The 17,606-nt window shown below is 43.8% G+C and overlaps 1 protein-coding gene and 1 non-coding gene across 2 annotated transcripts; both read right to left on the bottom strand.

The window, feature by feature from the left end:
- Window positions 1-14,419: 14,419 nt before the first annotated feature.
- LOC115164335 (proliferating cell nuclear antigen) lies at window positions 14,420-17,606 on the bottom strand. The gene is made up of 6 exons (XM_029716718.1): window positions 17,177-17,606; window positions 16,001-16,098; window positions 15,711-15,778; window positions 15,389-15,583; window positions 15,165-15,288; window positions 14,420-15,054 (listed from the first exon to the last, which is right to left on the bottom strand). Exons 1-6 carry the CDS (start codon window positions 17,395-17,397, stop codon window positions 14,978-14,980), a joined length of 783 nt encoding a protein of 260 aa, XP_029572578.1. The 5' UTR covers window positions 17,398-17,606; the 3' UTR covers window positions 14,420-14,977.
- On the bottom strand, window positions 16,179-16,249 carry LOC115165208 (small nucleolar RNA SNORD2). The gene has a single exon (XR_003870107.1). It is a non-coding gene; the product is annotated as a small nucleolar RNA SNORD2 (small nucleolar RNA).

The following is a 17,606-nucleotide window of genomic DNA, read 5'->3' as shown; positions in this document are numbered from 1 at the left end:
CTCCTCCGCACACTCCACTGGCTTCCAGTGGAAGCTCGCATCCGCTACAAGACCATGGTGCTTGCCTACTGAGCTGTGAGGGGAACGACACCTCCGTACCTTCAGGCTCTGATCAGTCCCTACACCCAAAGAAGGGCACTGCGTTCATCCACCTCTGGCCTGCTCGCCTCCCTACCTCTGCGGAAGCACAGTTCCCGCTCAGCCCAGTCAAAACTGTTCGCTGCTCTGGCACCCCAATGGAGGAACAAGCTCCCTCACGACGCCAGGACAGCGGAGTCAATCACCACCTTCCGGAGACACGTGAAACCCCACCTCTTTAAGGAATACCTGGGATAGGATTAAGTAATCCTTCTACCCCCCCTCCTACCCACCCCCCCAAAAAATATATAGATGTACTATTGTAAAGTGGTTGTTCCACTGGATATCATAAGGTGAATGCACCAATTTGTAAGTTGCTCTGGATAAGAGCGTCTGCTAAATGACGTAAATGTAAATGTATAATTTGTTTTTCAACAGGACAATGACCCAAAACACACCTCTAGGCTGTGTAAGAAATATTTGACCAAGGAGAGTGATGGAAAAGCAGCCAACAAGTGCTCAGCATATGTGGGAACTCCTTCAAGATTGTCGGAAAAGCATTCCTCATGAAGCTGGTTGAGAGAATGCCAAGAATTTGCAAAGCTGTCATCAAGGCAAAGGGTGGCTACTTTAAAGAATCCAAACTTTTGACTGGTACTGTATATATATATTTTTGTTATACCTACAGGGGACCTAAAATTCTGAATCAAATAGATAAAGATGGCTATGAGACATAAAGATGTATTGGTCAAAATCCATGAATAGCCAAACAATCAGTTTGATCCATGAGAAAGACCCTGGACGAAGTGGACAGAATCTACACTTCCATAAAGAATACTTTGGGAGGAAGATGGAAGTTCAATAAAAGGTATTTATTTCTCATTAAAATCAACATGTTTAGCCTTCAATAAAGCATTCATGGTAGAGCTTTAGGAAGTGGACAGAACATAGCTCAGGGACAGTCAGAGACTTATCTTGGAGGTTGGGAGGGGGCGATGGAGGGAGAAACTTTGTAACCCTGGAAACTGTTGCTAAGTAGCGGAACGAGGGATGCAGGGAAAGAGGGACAGAGATGGAACTGTGAGGGTGTGAGGAGGGAAGAGGAGAGAAAAGTGGGGGAGACCTGTGTGTGTGTGTGTGTGTGTGTGTGTGTGTGTGTGTGTGTGTGTGTGTGTGTGTAAATATATATCATATAGCCTATGTCTTTTATTTATACATCACATGCGACCCATGATAAGAGTATCTAATTTGTATGTTAACAAATTCTATTAAATGAATTATCTGACTCCATAAAGATTATACAAATTGTTGATCTTGACTAGCAAGAATTGGTCTGAGAGTGGAATACTAAAGGCAAATAGATTTAATGACATTGTAAAATGAATGATAACATTATACAAGGCATAAGCTTAAGTTACAAGGCAATGCTGACATTAATCAAGGAATTTAGTATAGACATGATCAGACAGGGAGAGAGAGACAAAGAATCCATGTCTTGAGCCATGGCCCATAGCTCATGGAAGAGGGAGAGAGAGAAAAACTGTATATCTAACCACCGCAGGTCAGGAACAAAGGTCAGAGAAAGAGAGGCACAGTGAAGCTAAGACCCTTTTATCACCATTTGATCATGTTAGATTTCCAAACCTGAGTTATTGACCAATAGCATTACTGTTGAGCTAACTTCCCATCAGATATCAGACCTACAGGATGTCATCACAACAGCACCTACTGCTTTACAGAAGTGTGACAGAATTGGAGATGTGGAGAGCAACACAGAGAAGGCTAGATTCCTGAGAAAACAATAAAACATTTTGCATACAGTGTTGATAAAAGAGAGATAGAAGTTTGGGCTGTTCTGTGTGTATGTGTGTAACAGTAGTCTGTGAATTGAGTCACTCACACAAACATGGAGCCTTAAAGTGCTTCTACCCTCTATGGACCCTGCCTTTGGCTGGTAGGATAAAAATAACCAGGGTCTGGCTGTCCTACACCACAGTAGCCTACAGACACACACATGCAAGCACACATGCACAATTATGCGCACACGCACAACACACACAACATTTCCATTCAATCTCCTCTCACTTCAGTTCCTTCCTCTTGATGCCTAGTTGAACTAAAACATCAGTTCTCTCCATTCTTCTCTCCATCCCTTCTCCCTTTCTCCATAATTTTTTATCCTCTCCTATCTCTCATCCTTAGCTAGGAAATATGAATGACAAAATGTGGACAAAGAGGACATCTAATTCATATGCTAATCCATGTGCGTTTGATTCCCGCACGGTCGTACAAGTTAACTATAAATCAATTTGGATTAAGGCAGAGGTCGCCAACCTTTTCTAGCACGAGAGCCACCCAGATAGCACAGTGGATCTGGGCTGATTCCGGCTGAGAGTCGGGGCACTCGGCTGCGAGTCAGACTCGGCCGACGTCATGTGGCCCGAGTCTGGGTCGCCTTAGGCAGTATTACTTATGGCTAGGATGCAGGGATTGAGCTCAGGCCGATTCCGGTGTGAGTTATCTGGCCCAAATGTATTACTTGGGACTCGGGCCGATTGCGGTGAGAGTTATCTGGCCCAAATGTATTACTTTGGGCTCGGGCCAATTCCGGTGAGAGTTATCTGGCCCAAATATATTACTTTGGTCTCGGGACGATTTGGGCTACTCTCTGGCAGATGATTGCTTTACATAATTAATCCAAATCCAGACAGCTGATGTCCTGAAAGAGCTGCAGAATCCGGATCCCTACAAATCAGCAGGGCTAGACATTCTGGACCCTCTCTTCCTAAAATTATCCGCCACCATTGTCGTAACCCCTATTACTAGTCTGTTCAACCTCTCTTTCGTTATCGTCTGAGATTCCTAAAGATTGGAAAGCGGCTGCGGTCATCCCCCTCTTCAAAGGGGGAGACACTCTAGACCCAAACTGTTACAGACGTATATCCATCCTGCCATGCCTTTCTAAAGTCTTCGAAAGCCAAGTGAACAAACAGATCACCAACCATCTCGAATCCCACCGTACCTTCTCCGCTATGCAATCCGGTTTCCGAGCTGGTCACGAGTGCACCTCAGCCACGCTCAAGATCCTAAACGATTTCATAACCACCATCGATAAAAAACAGTACTGTGCAGTATTGCCGTCTTCATCGACCTGGCCAAGGCTTTCGACTCTGTCAATCACCGCATTCTTATCGGCAGACTCAACAGCCTTGGTTTCTCAAATGATTGCCTCGCCTGGTTCACCAACTACTTCTCAGATAGAGTTCAGTGTGCCAAATCGGAGGGCCTGTTGTCCGGACCTCCGGCAGTCTCTATGGGGGTGCCATAGGGTTCAATTCTCAGGCCGACTCTTTTCTCTGTATATATCAATAATGTCGCTCTTGCTGCGGGTGATTATCTGATCCAACTCTACGCAGACGACACCATTCTGTATACATCTGGCCCTGTGTTAACAAACCTCCAAACTCCTTCCGTGGCCTCCAACTGCTCTTAAACGCTAGTAAAACTAAATGCATGCTCTTCAACCGATCGCAGCCTGCACCCGCCCACCGAGCATCACTACTCTGGACGGTTCTGACTTAGAATATGTGGACAACTATAAATACCTAGGTGTCTGGTTAGACTGTAAACTCTCCTTCCAGACTCATATTAAGCATCTCCAATCCAAAATTAAATCTAGAATCGGCTTCCTATTTCGCAACAAAGCCTCCTTCACTCATGCTGCCAAACATACCCTCGTAAAACTGACTATCCTGCCGATCCTTGACTTCGGCGATGTCATTTACAAAATAGCCTCCAACACGCTACTCAGCAAATTGGAAGCAGTCTATCACAGTGCCATCTTTTGTCACCAAAGCCCCATATACTACCCACCATTGCGACCTGTATGCTCTCGTTGGCTGGTCCTCGCTACACATTTGTCGCCAAACCCACTGGCTCCAGGTCATCAATAAGTCTTTGCTAGGTAAAGCCCCGCCTTAACTCAACTCACTGGTCACCATAGCAACACCCACCCGTAGCATGCGCTCCAGCAGGTATATTTCACTGGTCATCCCCAAAGCCAACACCTACTTTGGCTGCCTTTCCTTCCAGCGCTCTGCTGCCAATGACTGGAACGAATTGCAAAAATCTCTGAAGTTGGAGATTTATATCTCCCTCACTAACTTCAAGCATCGGCTGTCAGAGCAGCTTACCGATCACTGCAGCTGTACACAGCCCATCTGTAAATAGCCCATCCAACCAACTACCTACCTCATCCCCATATTTGTTTTTTTTCTGCTCTTTTGCACACCAGTATATCTACTTGCACATCCTCATCTGCACATATATCACTCCAGTGTTAATTGCTAAATTGTAATTACTTTGCCACTATGGCCTATTTATTGCCTTACCTCCTTACTTCATTTGCACACACTGTATACAGATTTTCAATTGTGTTATTGACTGTACGTTTGTTTATCCCATGTGTAACTAACTCTGTGTTGTTGTTTTTTATCTTGGCAAGGTTGCAGTTGTAAATGAGAACTTGTTCTCAACTAGCCTACCTGGTTATATAAAGGTGAAATAAAAAAATACTAAATAAAAAACAGCTCCTGGTATATGTCCATTAAGTTTACAGAGGGGTCAATTAAGGAAGACATCCACTTCTGCAAACCAGTGGAAATCAGGACAACAGGAGATTATTTTTTTTAAAGTACTGACATCAAATGGACTTTGGTGGTCAAGATGTGTTTGTATCTGTACTGATGGTGCAAAAGCCATGACAGGGAGACATAGTGGAGTGGTAATGCGCTTGCAAGCAGTTGCTCCCAACGCCACTTAGGTACACTGCATTATCCACAGAGAGGCTCTTGCTGCCAAGGGAATGCCTGACAGCTTGAAAGACGTTTTGGACACTACAGTGAAAATGTTAAAGCAAGGCCCCTGAACTCTTGTGTATTTTCTGCACTATGCAATGATATGGGCAGCGATCATGTAACGCTTTTACAACATACAGAAGTGCGCTGGTTATCAAGGGGCAAAGTGTTGACACGTTTTTTTTAATTGAGAGATGAGCTTTTCTCACACGACTGGCCTATCTGGGTGATGTTTTTTCTTGCCTGAATGATCTGAATCTAGGATTACAGGGCCTCTCCGCAACTATATTCAATGTGCGGGATAAAATTGAGGCTATTTTTAAGAATTTGGAGCTCTTCTCTGTCTGCATTAACCAGGACATCACACAGGTCTTTCCATCATTGTATGATTTTTTTGTGTGCAAATTAACTCAAGCTTATGGAACAATGTCAAATGTGATATAGCAAAGCACCTGAGTGAGTTGGGTGCGCAATTATGCAGGTACTTTCCCGAAAAGGATGACACAAACAACTGGATTCGTTATCCCTTTCCTGATCTGCCTCCAGTCCACTTACAAATATCTGAACAAGAGAGGCTCATCGAAATTGTAACAAGCGGTTCTGTGAAAATTGAATTTAATCAGAAGCCACTGCCAGATTTCTGGATTGGGCTGCGCTCAGAGTATCCTGCCTTGGAAAATCGCGCTGTTAAGTCACTGATGCCCTTTGCAACCACATACCTATGTGAAAGTGGATTCTCGGCCCTCACTAGCATGAAAACTAAATACAAGCACAGACTGTGTGTGGAAAATTATTTAAGACAGACTCTCTTCAATACAACCCAACATTGCAGAGTTATGTGCATCCTTTCAAGCACACCCTTCTCATTAACCTGTGGTGAGTTATTCACAATTTTCGATTAACAAATACGTTTTTATATGTAAGATGGTTAAATAAAGAGCAACATTATTGATTATTATTATATTATTATTTGTGCCCTGGTCCTATAAGAGATCTTTGTCACTTCCCACGAGCCAGGTTGTGACAAAACTCACACTCAATGTATTGTATAGTGTGTGTGTGGCAGGCTTACAATGATGGCAAAAAACAACATTTGAGAGTGCGCTGACCCTGGTGCTAGAGGAGGTACGCAGCTTGAAGGTTGAATGTTTGAAGGGGTACGGGACTATAAAAAGTTTGGGAACCACTACCTTAGATGATAAAATGGTTCTTGGTAGAACCCTTCTTAGAGGGTTCTAGGCAGAACCCTTTATAGAGGCTTCTCAGTAGAACCATATACAGCGGGGGTAGATTAGAACCCATTGCAGAGGGTTCACCCAGCCCTAAAAAGGGTTCCCCTATGGGGATAAACCGAAGAACCCTGTATGAATCTACTTAGCATCTTCTTTTCTAAGAGGGTAGTCGGTGCTCCCTCTACACCCATCTATACCCAGAGTAAAACCAAAGTAACCTGCACTCCTCTCTCTATCTGTAACGCAGCTCTCACAGCGTTAACTAATTTCCCTCTGAGAAGAGGGCGTTTCGCCCTGTCCCCTTATCTCGCCCTGTCTCTGTCCCAAATCCCACATCTCTAAAAAGCAATTTACAGACTAGACAGAGAGAGCAAGAGAGCACTGAGAGAGAATGAGACAGAATGAGAAAGAGAACAAGAGAGAGAGAGAAAGGAATGCACTAGAGAGATAAGTAAGGTAGAGTAATGAGCAGAAAAGCTGAGTAGGCAGAAAGGGCACTCCAGGACAGAGTGAATAGCATACTGTATACTGAATATGTAGAGGAAAGAAATCATTGCCTGATCACTGAATTAAAATATAAACACAACATGTAAAGTGCTAGTCCCATGTTTCATGAGCTGTAATAAAAGTTCCCAGAAATGTTCCATATGCACAAAAAGCTAATTTCTCTCAAATTTTGTGCACACATATGTTTACATCCCTGTTAGTGAGCATTTCTCCTTTGCCAAGATAATCCATCCACCTGACAGGTGTGGCATATCAAGAAGCTGATTAAACAGTATGATTTTTATCCATGTGCACCTTGTGCTGGGGACAATAAAAGGCCACTCTAAAATGTGCAGTTTTGTCACACAACACAATGCCACAGATGTCTGAAGTTATGAGGGAGTGTGCAATTGGAATGCTGACTGCAGGAATGTCCACCAGAGCTGTTGCCAGAGAATTGAATGTTAATTTCTCTCCCATAAAATTTGATTTGACATCAGTGAAACGCTCACCTACACAGCGGTCGGGAGGCCGGTTGGACGTACGGAACAATTCTCTAAAATGACGTTGAAGGAGGGCGCTGGGTGTGGGTGAGAGGTTTGCTTATGTCAAATCAAATCAATTTTTTCAAATAGTCTGGGTAGCTATTTGATTAGCTGCTCAGGAGTCTTATGGCTTGGGCGTAGAAGCTATTTAGGAGCCTCTTGGACCTAGACTTGGCGCTCTGGTACCGCTTGCCGTGCGGTAGCAGAGAGAACAGTCTATGACTAGGGTTGCTGGAATATTTGAATATTTCTAGGGCCTTCCTCTGACACCGCCTGGTATAGAGGTCCTGGATGGCAGGAAGCTTGGCCCCGGTGATGTACTAGGCCGTACGCACTACCCTCTGTAGTGCCTTGCGATCGGAGGCCGAGCAGTTGGCATAACAGGCAGTGATGCAAGCCATCAGGATGCTCTCGATGGTGCAGCTGTAAAACCTTTTGAGGAGCTAAGGACCCATGTCAAATCTTTTCAGTCTCCTGAGGGAGAATAGGTTTTGTCGTGCCCTCTTCACGACTGTCTTGGTGTGCTTGGACCATGTTAGTTTGTTGGTGATGTGGACGCCAAGGAACTTGAAGCTCTCAACCTGCTCCACTACAGCCACGTCAATGAGAATGGGGGCCTGCTCGGTCCTACTTTTCCTGTAGTCCACAATCATCTCCTTTGTCTTAATCACGTCGAGGGAGAGGTTGTTGTCCTTTCCCCACATGGTCAGGTCTCTGACCTCCTTCTTATAGGCTGTCTCATCATTGTCGGTGATCAGACTTACCACTCTTGTGTCATCAACAAACTTAATGATGGTGTTGGAGTCATGCCTGGCCGTGCAGTCATGAGTGAACAGGAAGTACAGGAGGGGGCTGAGCACGCACCCGAGGGGCCCCTGTGTGAGGATCAGCGTGGTGGATGTGTTGTTACCTACCCTTACCACCTGGGGGCGGCCCGTCAGGAAGTCCAGTTGCAGAGGGAGGTGTTTAGTCCCAGGGTCCTTAGCTTAGTGATGAGCTTTGAGGGCACTATGGTGTTGAACACTGAGCTGTAGTCAATGAATAGCATTCTCAGATAGGTGTTCCTTTTATCCAGGTGTGAAAGGGCAGTGTGGAGTGCAATAGAGATTGCATCATCTGTGGATCTGTTGGTGCGGTATGAAAATTAGAGAGGATCTAGGGTTTCTAGGATAATGGTGTTGATGTGACCCATGACCAGCCTTTCAAAGCATTTCATGGCTACTGATGTGAGTGCTACGGGTCGGTAATCATTTAGGCAGGTTACCTTAGTGTTCTTCGGCACAGGGACTATGGTGGTCTGCTTGAAACATGCTGGCATTACAGACTCAGACATGGAGAGGTTGAAAATGTCAGTGAAGACACTTGCCAGTTGGTCAGCACATGCTCGGAGTACACGTCCTGGTAATCCGTCTGGCCCTGAGGCCTTGTGAGTGTTGACCTGTTTGAAAGTCTTACTCACCTTGGCTGCAGAGAGCGTGATTACACAGTCGTCCGGGAACAGCTGATTCTCTCATGCATGTTTCAGTGTTACTTGCCTCGAAGCGAGCATAGAAGTTATTTAGCTCGTCTGGTTGGCTCGTGTCACTGGGCAGCTCTCGGCTGTGCTTCCCTTTGTAGTCTGCAATAGTTTGCAAGCCCTGCCACATCCGACTAGCGTCGGAGCTGGTGTAGTACGATTCGATCTTAGTCCTGTATATAAGCTTCCGGGTTAGAGTCCTTGAAAGCGGGAGCTCTACCCTTTAGCTCAGTGCGAATGTTGCCTGTAATCCATGGCTTCTGGTTGGGGTATGTACGTACAGTCACTGTGGGGACGATGTCCTCGATGCACTTATTGATAAAGCCATTGATAAAACTGGTGCTTCCTGCTTTAATTTTTGCTTGTAAGCAGGAATCAGGAGGACAGAATTATGGTCAGATTTGCCAAATGGAGGGCGAGGGAGAGCTTTGTATATGTCTCTGTGTGTGGAGTAAAGGTGGTCTTGACATTTTTGTCCTCTGGTTGCACATGTAACATGCAGATAGAAATGAGGTAAAACTGATTTAAGTTTCCCTGCATTAAAGTCTCCGGCCACTAGGAGTGCTGCCTCTGGATTAGCGTTTTCCTGTTTGCTTATGGCAGTATACAGCTCATTGAGCGCGGTTTTAGTGCCAATACAGATAAACTCTGTAGGTAGATAGTGTAGTCTACAGCTTAACATGAGATACTCAGGCAAGCAAAACCTTGAGACTTCCTTAGATATTGTACACGAGCTGTTGTTCACATATATGCATAGGCCCTCACCCCGTGTCTTACCAGAGGCTGCTGTTCTGTCCTGCCGATGTAGTGTATAACCCCCAGCTGTATGTTCTTAATGTCGTCGTTCAGCCACGACTCGGTGAAACATAAGATATTACAGTTTTTAATGTCCCGTTGGTAGGATATACGTGCTTTCAGCTCGAACTTGATTTTCCAGCGATTGAACATTAGCTAGCAGGACGGAAGGCAAGGGAAGATGAGCCACTCGTCGCCTGATCCTCACAAGGCACCCAGAAAAAAAAAAAAATCGCAGTTTCCTTCTCCAGCGAATCACGGGGATCTTGGCCTGTTCGGGTGTCTGTAGTAGTGTATCCCTCCCATCCGACTCATTGAAGAAGAACTCTTTGTCCAGTTTGAGGTGAGCAATCGCAGTTCTGATGTCCAGAAGCTATTTTCGGTCATAAAGAGACGGTAGCAGCAACATTATGTACAAAACAAATTACGACCAACGCAAAAAAATAAGACCATTGTTGGTTGAGTGCCGATAAGATGGCAGCCTTCCCCTCCGGCGCCATCGTGAGAACGTCAACGTTGTGAACACAGTGCCCCATGGTGGCGGTGGGGTTATGGTATGGGCAAGCATAAGCTACGGACAACGAGCACAACTGCATTTCATCGATGGCAATTTGAATGCACAGAGATATCGTGACAAGATCCTAAGGCCCATTGTCGTGCCATTCATCCGCCACCATCACCTCATGTTTCAGCATGTTAATGCACGGGCCCCATATCGCAATGATCTATTTAAATTGACTGATTTCCTTATATGAACTGTAAATCGTTGCATGTTGCATTTATATTTTGTTCAGTATAATTCCACTGCTCTATCTATCGCTACAGATATTCAGTCTGAGACTGCCATCGTAGAAGCTGATGTCAAAGAGAGGGGCGTTGTACAAAACAAGTCATCAGCGATTGGATCGTTTCTAACCAATCAGAGCATTAAAGCCAATCACTAGTTCCGAAAGTATGCTTAACCCAGGTGTTTAGGCTCTGGCCCAAACCAATCGGTTTCTGGGATCTATGAGAACAATCGGAATGTGTTCACATTCCAATAGCCTCTGCTGAGTCCCCAACAACTGGATGTTCCTGTTGTCAGGGGAAATGGAAAGAGAGCTTTTTGAATGTTAACAAGGCGACATTCCATCTTAACTTCTCCTCCACATTTACTGGATTTGTTGATCAGTGCAGAAGAGAACCTCCCCCGACAGTTTTTTTTTGTTCTCGTCAAGACCACAATGTAGGGGATCTAGTTTCAGGCATTTATTTTACGCCTGCTACATTAGGTTAACATTAGAGAAGTTGTCGGGGAGGAGATCAAATCCAGACTCATCGTGGAGCAGAAACGTTAGTGGGTGAGGCATTTGGCCGAAGCGATATGGATGAGTATAGCCAGGCAAGAAAAATCATACTTCATATGGGCTACTGGGTGAATCTTTATAATGAGTTGCCTGGCTCAAGAGATGTGGTGTGATAAATGATTAAGGATTGTGCAGCAATAATTAAAATAGAAAGGTTGCAACTGTACTATTTAAATTATTAGAATGCATGGGCATAAATAATCATAAATAACCATTTAATAAACATGGCTGGAGGAAGTGAAAAGCAAGGGAGAAGGATAGAGAGACAAAGGATGGAGGAGAGAAATGCAGGGGCTAACCAGAGAAGACAGACCTGTCACCAGAGGACTAGACTGATAAAGACATGTCCAGTTAAGCTGTGATAGCTCCCTCAATATTTAATTAACCACTCACATCAAGATAAAGATGAATTACTTTATGAAATGAAAGTCTTCAGGAGAAGAATTCCCTACCTAGGTTTCCTCCCAGATGAGGGGGAAGGATGGAATCATTGCCTGGAGTGAGCAACCAATGAAAGGTCTTCATTTTACCTCCAGTGGAAGTTGGTCACTTTCACTGAATCTCAGTGATGCGTAAACTTGTCACAGAACACTGCAAACTGGGAAACATGGAAATAAAGGTTTTATGAGGGAGCATCAGAGATTTAGAGAACATTTTCTAGATCAAAAACCATTTTCCCCTGGTTGCTTTTGATACTAACTCAGTGCAGGTCAGCAGATGAATTTTGTGAGCCTGTGGAAGCTGGAAATGGAATATAGAAAAGTGATCTACAGTGAGATTGTAATCCAGTCCCCCCCTTGTTGCTTTTGGGCTGTTTGAACCCAGTGATATGCCAAGGTTGAGAGTACAGTGGAGGAAGGGGAGTGGTGTAACTGGAGCCAGACGTATCAATGGGATTAAGGATTTCGTTTAGAAAACCCAGACTTACTGAGCTGTGTTGGCCAGCCCCATAGAGATATAATTGCCAGAGGACATACAGTACATAGCTCATTTACTTATAGCCTTAGCGGCAGTGTGTTTGTACCATCATGGCAAAAATTGTTTGGTTTGATAATGTCAGCAATAGTTGTCAAAGGCACAAACAGATCTGGGGCCAGGGTACTTTACACTGGAGTCAAAAGCCAAGATTTTTTCCCAGTCAAAAAGCAAATAGCTTTATCACATCTATGGCAACACAAAGTAATGCATTGATGCTGCATGTGTACAATGAGAAAGGCAAGATTGCGAGGAATTATGTTAAGGCTCTAGGTAGTAACCACAAATGTGATCAGCCCAATCAAACCTTAATTTGAAGAACCACCTGACCCGATATGTTTAGTGAGAATGTATGCCTACACCTATGACGGTTCATTGGTATTAGCATTAAAACATGCACCATTAGTTGAAATACACTTAAATTGTTCAGGATAAAGCATCCATTATTTAAAAAAATTGTAACACATTTTTTTTAAATCCAGTTCTCAGGGACACAAATTAAGCCAATCCTGTAATAACAATGACATTCAAATGATTCCCCATTGCAAGTGCTTCTTAGTCCAAAATGAATTTGAAATCGGTTTCCAGGAATCCAGCCCCCAAATTAAACAGCGCAATCAGTTCAGATAGTTGTATGGTCATGGGCACCACCTTGTGGTTGCAAATAAAATGTGCATACTACATAAATCACAATCAAATTATTTATTGGGACATTGAGTTCATGAATACAGAACTGGGGTGGTTAACATGACCACAGAAAGTATTTACAGACATATCTACAAACCGGAATGAGTATTTGTTTTCCAAACAGATGACAGGGAAAGTGAGAGGGATGAGTGGACAAGTCTGTTGATCTTCCTCAGAGGGCTGGATAGGTCACAGGTTAACAACTGAGCTTGAATAAGATCACTGGTCATAGAAAAGACGGGGGATCTATTAGAACCCTTTCACCGTTTCACTCATCTTGAAGTAATTCAGTCTCACTTTCCCTATCAATTGTCAATAATATTGTGTAGATCTGTATACCTAGACTTGGCCTTTAATTTTCCAGATTTAGTCGCCATAATTCTTCAGATAAGATAGCGGAAAATGCTCTTGAAACAATACTGCTATGCGTAACCAGCTTGGCTACTTCAGGTAAAAATGTGCGAATGTCTGTCGTTACGCTCGAGTTTCAAACAAGGGCTAGTCTTCCCGGATATAACCATTACACAGCCAATGAGCTGAGGTAAACAGCAATCTACCAAGCTAGATTTCAAGACGATCAGTGGTCATTGGGCCAAAATACAGTCAATCAACAAAGCACTGGTCATATCATTGGTGCGCAATGAGGTCATTGTTTGGTGTGTTCAAATCAGTTCCTTTTGGTCAATACGTCCCACGAAAAGAACCATGAAGTCTGGTTGCGTTACTAACAACCAGAGGATTGCAATGAAACCAACCATGCCTGGATAAACATACGTTTAGTGCGAGTAATTTCATCGAATGTTTCGAAAGTTGGACGGAATTCACGGCAAGCCGTTTACAAAATGTTTCGTGTTAGGCTATAAAAATTGATTTTATCGAAACAAAACGACCATTTATTGTGTAGCTTGGACCTTTTGTATTGCCAAAAGATCACCAAAGGTAAGTGATTATTTTGCTATTTCTAACTTTCCATCCAAGGACAGGAGTCACGAAAATGTTTATTATGCTTTTCTAAGTGGGCGCTGTCCTCAGATAATCGCACGGTGTGCTTTTGCCGTAAAGCCCTTTTGAAATCTGACACAGCGGCTGGATTAACAAGAAGTTAGGCTTTATTTTGTTGTATAACACTTATTTTATGAATGTTAAATATTTATATTCCTTTAATTTGAATTTCGCGCTCTGCAATTTCACCGGATGTTGTCGAGGTGTGCCGCTAGCGGGACGCCTTTCCCAAACAGGTTTAAACAGCGCAGTCAGTTCACATAGTTGTATGGCAGTGGTTCTTAACCTGGGTTCGATCGAACCCCAGGGGTTCGGTGAGTCAGTCTCAGGGGTTCGGTGGAGGTCAAGACACACACCCGACTCATATGATTCGTGATGACACGCCCCGCTTGGCCATCATTGGTTGCAGGTGATCACGCAACATCGCTTGGCCTATCTGTGCTGCAGGGAATTTGGCGCGCTCAGTAGTCGAATTGTGACTGTCGTGATGGTACGTCGTGTGATTTCTTTCTTAATATTTTAATCCCTTCATACTAACTATGTCGAGCAAAAAAAGAAAGTGGCCGGACGAATATGTACAATATGGATTCACATGTATAACGGAACGTGATGAGAGTCAGCGTCCTAACTGCATGATTTGCAATGCCAAGTTGAGCAATTCTAGTCTAGCACCGGCAAAACTAAGAGAACACTTCCTTAAGCTGCATGGAGATGGACAATACAAGAACACAACGCTCGCTGAATTCAAGGTGAAGAGAGACATTTTTCCAATTAAGAAGGGTTCGGTGAATGCGCATATGAAACTGGTGGGGGTCAGTACCTCCAACAAGGTTAAGAACCACTGTTGTATGGTCATGGGCACCACCTTGTGGTTGCAAATACAATGTGCATACTACATAAATCACAATCAAATTATTTATTGGGACTTTGAGTTCACGAATACAAAACTGGGGTGGTTAATATGACCACAGAAAATATTTACAGACATATCTACAAATCGGAATGAGTATTTGTTTTCCAAAAAGATGACAGGGAAAGTGAGAAAGAGGGATGAGTGGACAAGTCTGTTGATCTTCCTCAGAGGGCTGGTCATAGGTTAACAACTGAGCTTGAATAAGAACACTGGTCATAGAAAAGACGGGGGATTCATTAGAACCCTTTCACCGTTGTCTAGCCACTATCAATCTCAATTCAAACTGCATTAATCAAACAGCTGATATCAGTGAACGTATCCAGATACATCAACCTATATTTAGACCCATATTACCATAACCCCACTCATGGATGCTGGAAGAGCTAGGCAAACTATCACCACGCAGAAATGTAGAATACAGATAAAACCAAAACCCAACAGCGATACCATCCCTTCCCCTCTCTCACAACAGGAAGTTCCTCCTCCCCATCCACAGGAAGTAGAAACCAACCCACTGTTTTCCATTGGACTTTTGACAAGGGAGGTTTAGGAAGCCTCCTCATCGATCTTGGGTGCCAGGTAGTACTTAATGTGGCCCATGTCAGCTATCTTGTACTCCACCACTGTCAAAGAACAGATTAGTCAAATTAGATCAGTCAGACATCAGGAAACAAAACCCCACAGTACATACTAAGATGTGTTTATGGGTCTCGTTAGGGGGCAGGGTACCTACCGAGGGGGATGTCTGCAGACATGCTGAGGATGACGGTCTTGGAGAGGGGTGTGGCCTTGGTGAAGAAGTTAAGGTAGTTCAGTGCGAAGATCAGCTGGACTGGTTCATTCATCTCAATAGTCACCTGAGAGTAAGGAAGGAGGGAGGGATTGGTCTCAAATAATATGGTGCATTATACAGGTAATGAGTCCTCATTTGGGACACAGACCACCCTCTATACTTACAGCTTCCTCCTCCTTGTCCACATTGCTGGTCTGGGACAACTTGACGTTGCCGGTGCCTAGCTCTCCCGTGGCAGAAAACTTAACTCCATCCTTTGCACAAGAGATCATGACAGCGTCACCAATCTGAGAAAGGTCACGGCAGATACGGGCAAACTCCCCTGATGGCATCTTCACCACACAGCTGTACTCCTGCTCCTGGGGTGGGGAAGAGAATGATGTGAGAAAGATGTGAGAGAATGTGGCTACTGAGGTGGTGTGAGCCGGTGACAAATGCTACTGCAAAGACTATTATTACTTAATGGAATGTTGGGAGAAGACTTACTGGGATTCCCAACTGTTCTACATCAAGATCCATCAGCTTCATCTCATAGTCGGACACCTTTTCCTGGTCTGAAAGAGCGAGACAGATCAACACTCATCTCTAATTAAACATCTAAATACATTACCAAGCATACATAAATGAGAACAATGGTTTATTATGGTTCCTGACTCTTCAAGTCTTACTACTGGTATGAACCGCTATTTGGGGAATATATAAAAATCAAGCTCGAAATGAATTCCCTAAAGTAAGAGTAGAGCTATTGATACAGATAGATGCATAAAGGTACTCACTGAGTGTCTCAAAGACCAGGGCGAGTGTGTCTGCGTTGTCTTCTGCTCTGAGAGTGATGATGTCCTCATTCCCAGCACACTTCAGAATCTTTGACATACTAGGAGGAAGAGGGTGGTAGACCAGTCAGTATCTGGCATACTGTTAAAGGAACACGTTTAAAACAGTATTCCTTCTTTTGAGTGATCAGTATAAAAAGTTGTCACCATTATCAGGTCTGTCCCGAAAGATGATATGCCATCATTTCACTCAAAAAACACCATATATTCTTAAATTGCTGATGCCCTGTAAAGATGACAAGTAGATTCGATATGTTGTGTTTAAGGCAATTTGAATAATTTAACTCTGCTCTTTCATTGGCTATGTAGCAATGTCATTCATTGCTACATAGCCTATCCCAGGTATTCAGCTTACTGGCTGAATACCTGGGATAGGATAAAGTAATCCTTCTACCCCCCCCCGAAAGATTTAGATGCACTATTGTAAAGTGGTTGTTCCACTGGATATCTTAAGGTGATTTGTAAGTCGCTCTGGATAAGAGCGTCTGCTAAATGACTTAAATGTAAATGTAATTCAAATGTAATTCATCATGCCACTACATGAAGCACCATTGTCGAAGTCAAGATCTACTAAAAGTTAGAGGATACGTTATGATAATGTGATTGTATGTGGTTGGTATGCGTGATCATTTGATCCATTTAGTCGATTTCAGAACAATAGTGACTGACGTCAGCTGACCTTCGCGGGTTCGAGAAATTCGCGCCAACCATCACGCAGAGAACGCAGTGGATTTGGCGCTCAAATTACGTCACAATTTTCAAAAGGCGGCTTTGCACCACACATGTTGCAGTATAACGGTAACATGCGATTTACCCGTAACTGAAACTTATCTAAAATGTCCTCTTGTTACAGTAAAGCAATTGTATGACAGGAGAGTACACCTTCAAGACGCCAACTCAAGCTAGACTAACGCTAGGTACCTTGCTAACTGGCTGTACATTCAGCCAATTAGACAAATCATAAAATATATAAACTACATTCCTGCTAAACTAACGCTAAGTTATCGTTATCTGGCTTACTAGCTAGCTAAACTTCACAATCATACTGCCATATTCAACCAGTTCTGCTCTAGTTAAACTTCCCAATCATACTGCCATATTCAAATTAGTTCTGCTCACCTGCTAAGATTGACTCCCATGGCGAGGTTGCGGTCGCAGCGGTAAGAGTCGAACCCGTCGCTGCGGAGGGTAAGCTGGACTAGGGAGACGTGGGACGAATCCATACTCTGGAGAGAAATACCCGACGAGCTCACGTCCCAACAGGCCTCTGTGATCAGGTCCTTCAGAGCCTCCAAAACTTTCTTCAGGATGGATCCCTGTACCAAGCGAGCCTCAAACATGGTGGAATCTGTGTTTGGTTCAAGTAGAACTAAGAAAATATTTACTGAGACGTTTTTAGGTCTAAATGTTGCTAGCTTGGTTACAAAAGAGCTCCTATTCTCGCTTCACAAAATGCGACACAAGTTCTCTCTTCTCTTTCTGGACGGGAAATGGTTTGTGCAGCTCACTCGCGCGCGCTAAACTTGCTTTAATGCGTTATCGTCATTTC

The sequence above is a fragment of the Salmo trutta genome, chromosome 27, assembly GCF_901001165.1.
Source record: "Salmo trutta chromosome 27, fSalTru1.1, whole genome shotgun sequence".
NCBI classification, from domain to species: domain Eukaryota; kingdom Metazoa; phylum Chordata; class Actinopteri; order Salmoniformes; family Salmonidae; genus Salmo; species Salmo trutta.
The sequence above is the reverse complement of the archived record's forward strand: the minus strand, read 5'-3'. Positions and strand labels throughout refer to the sequence as shown.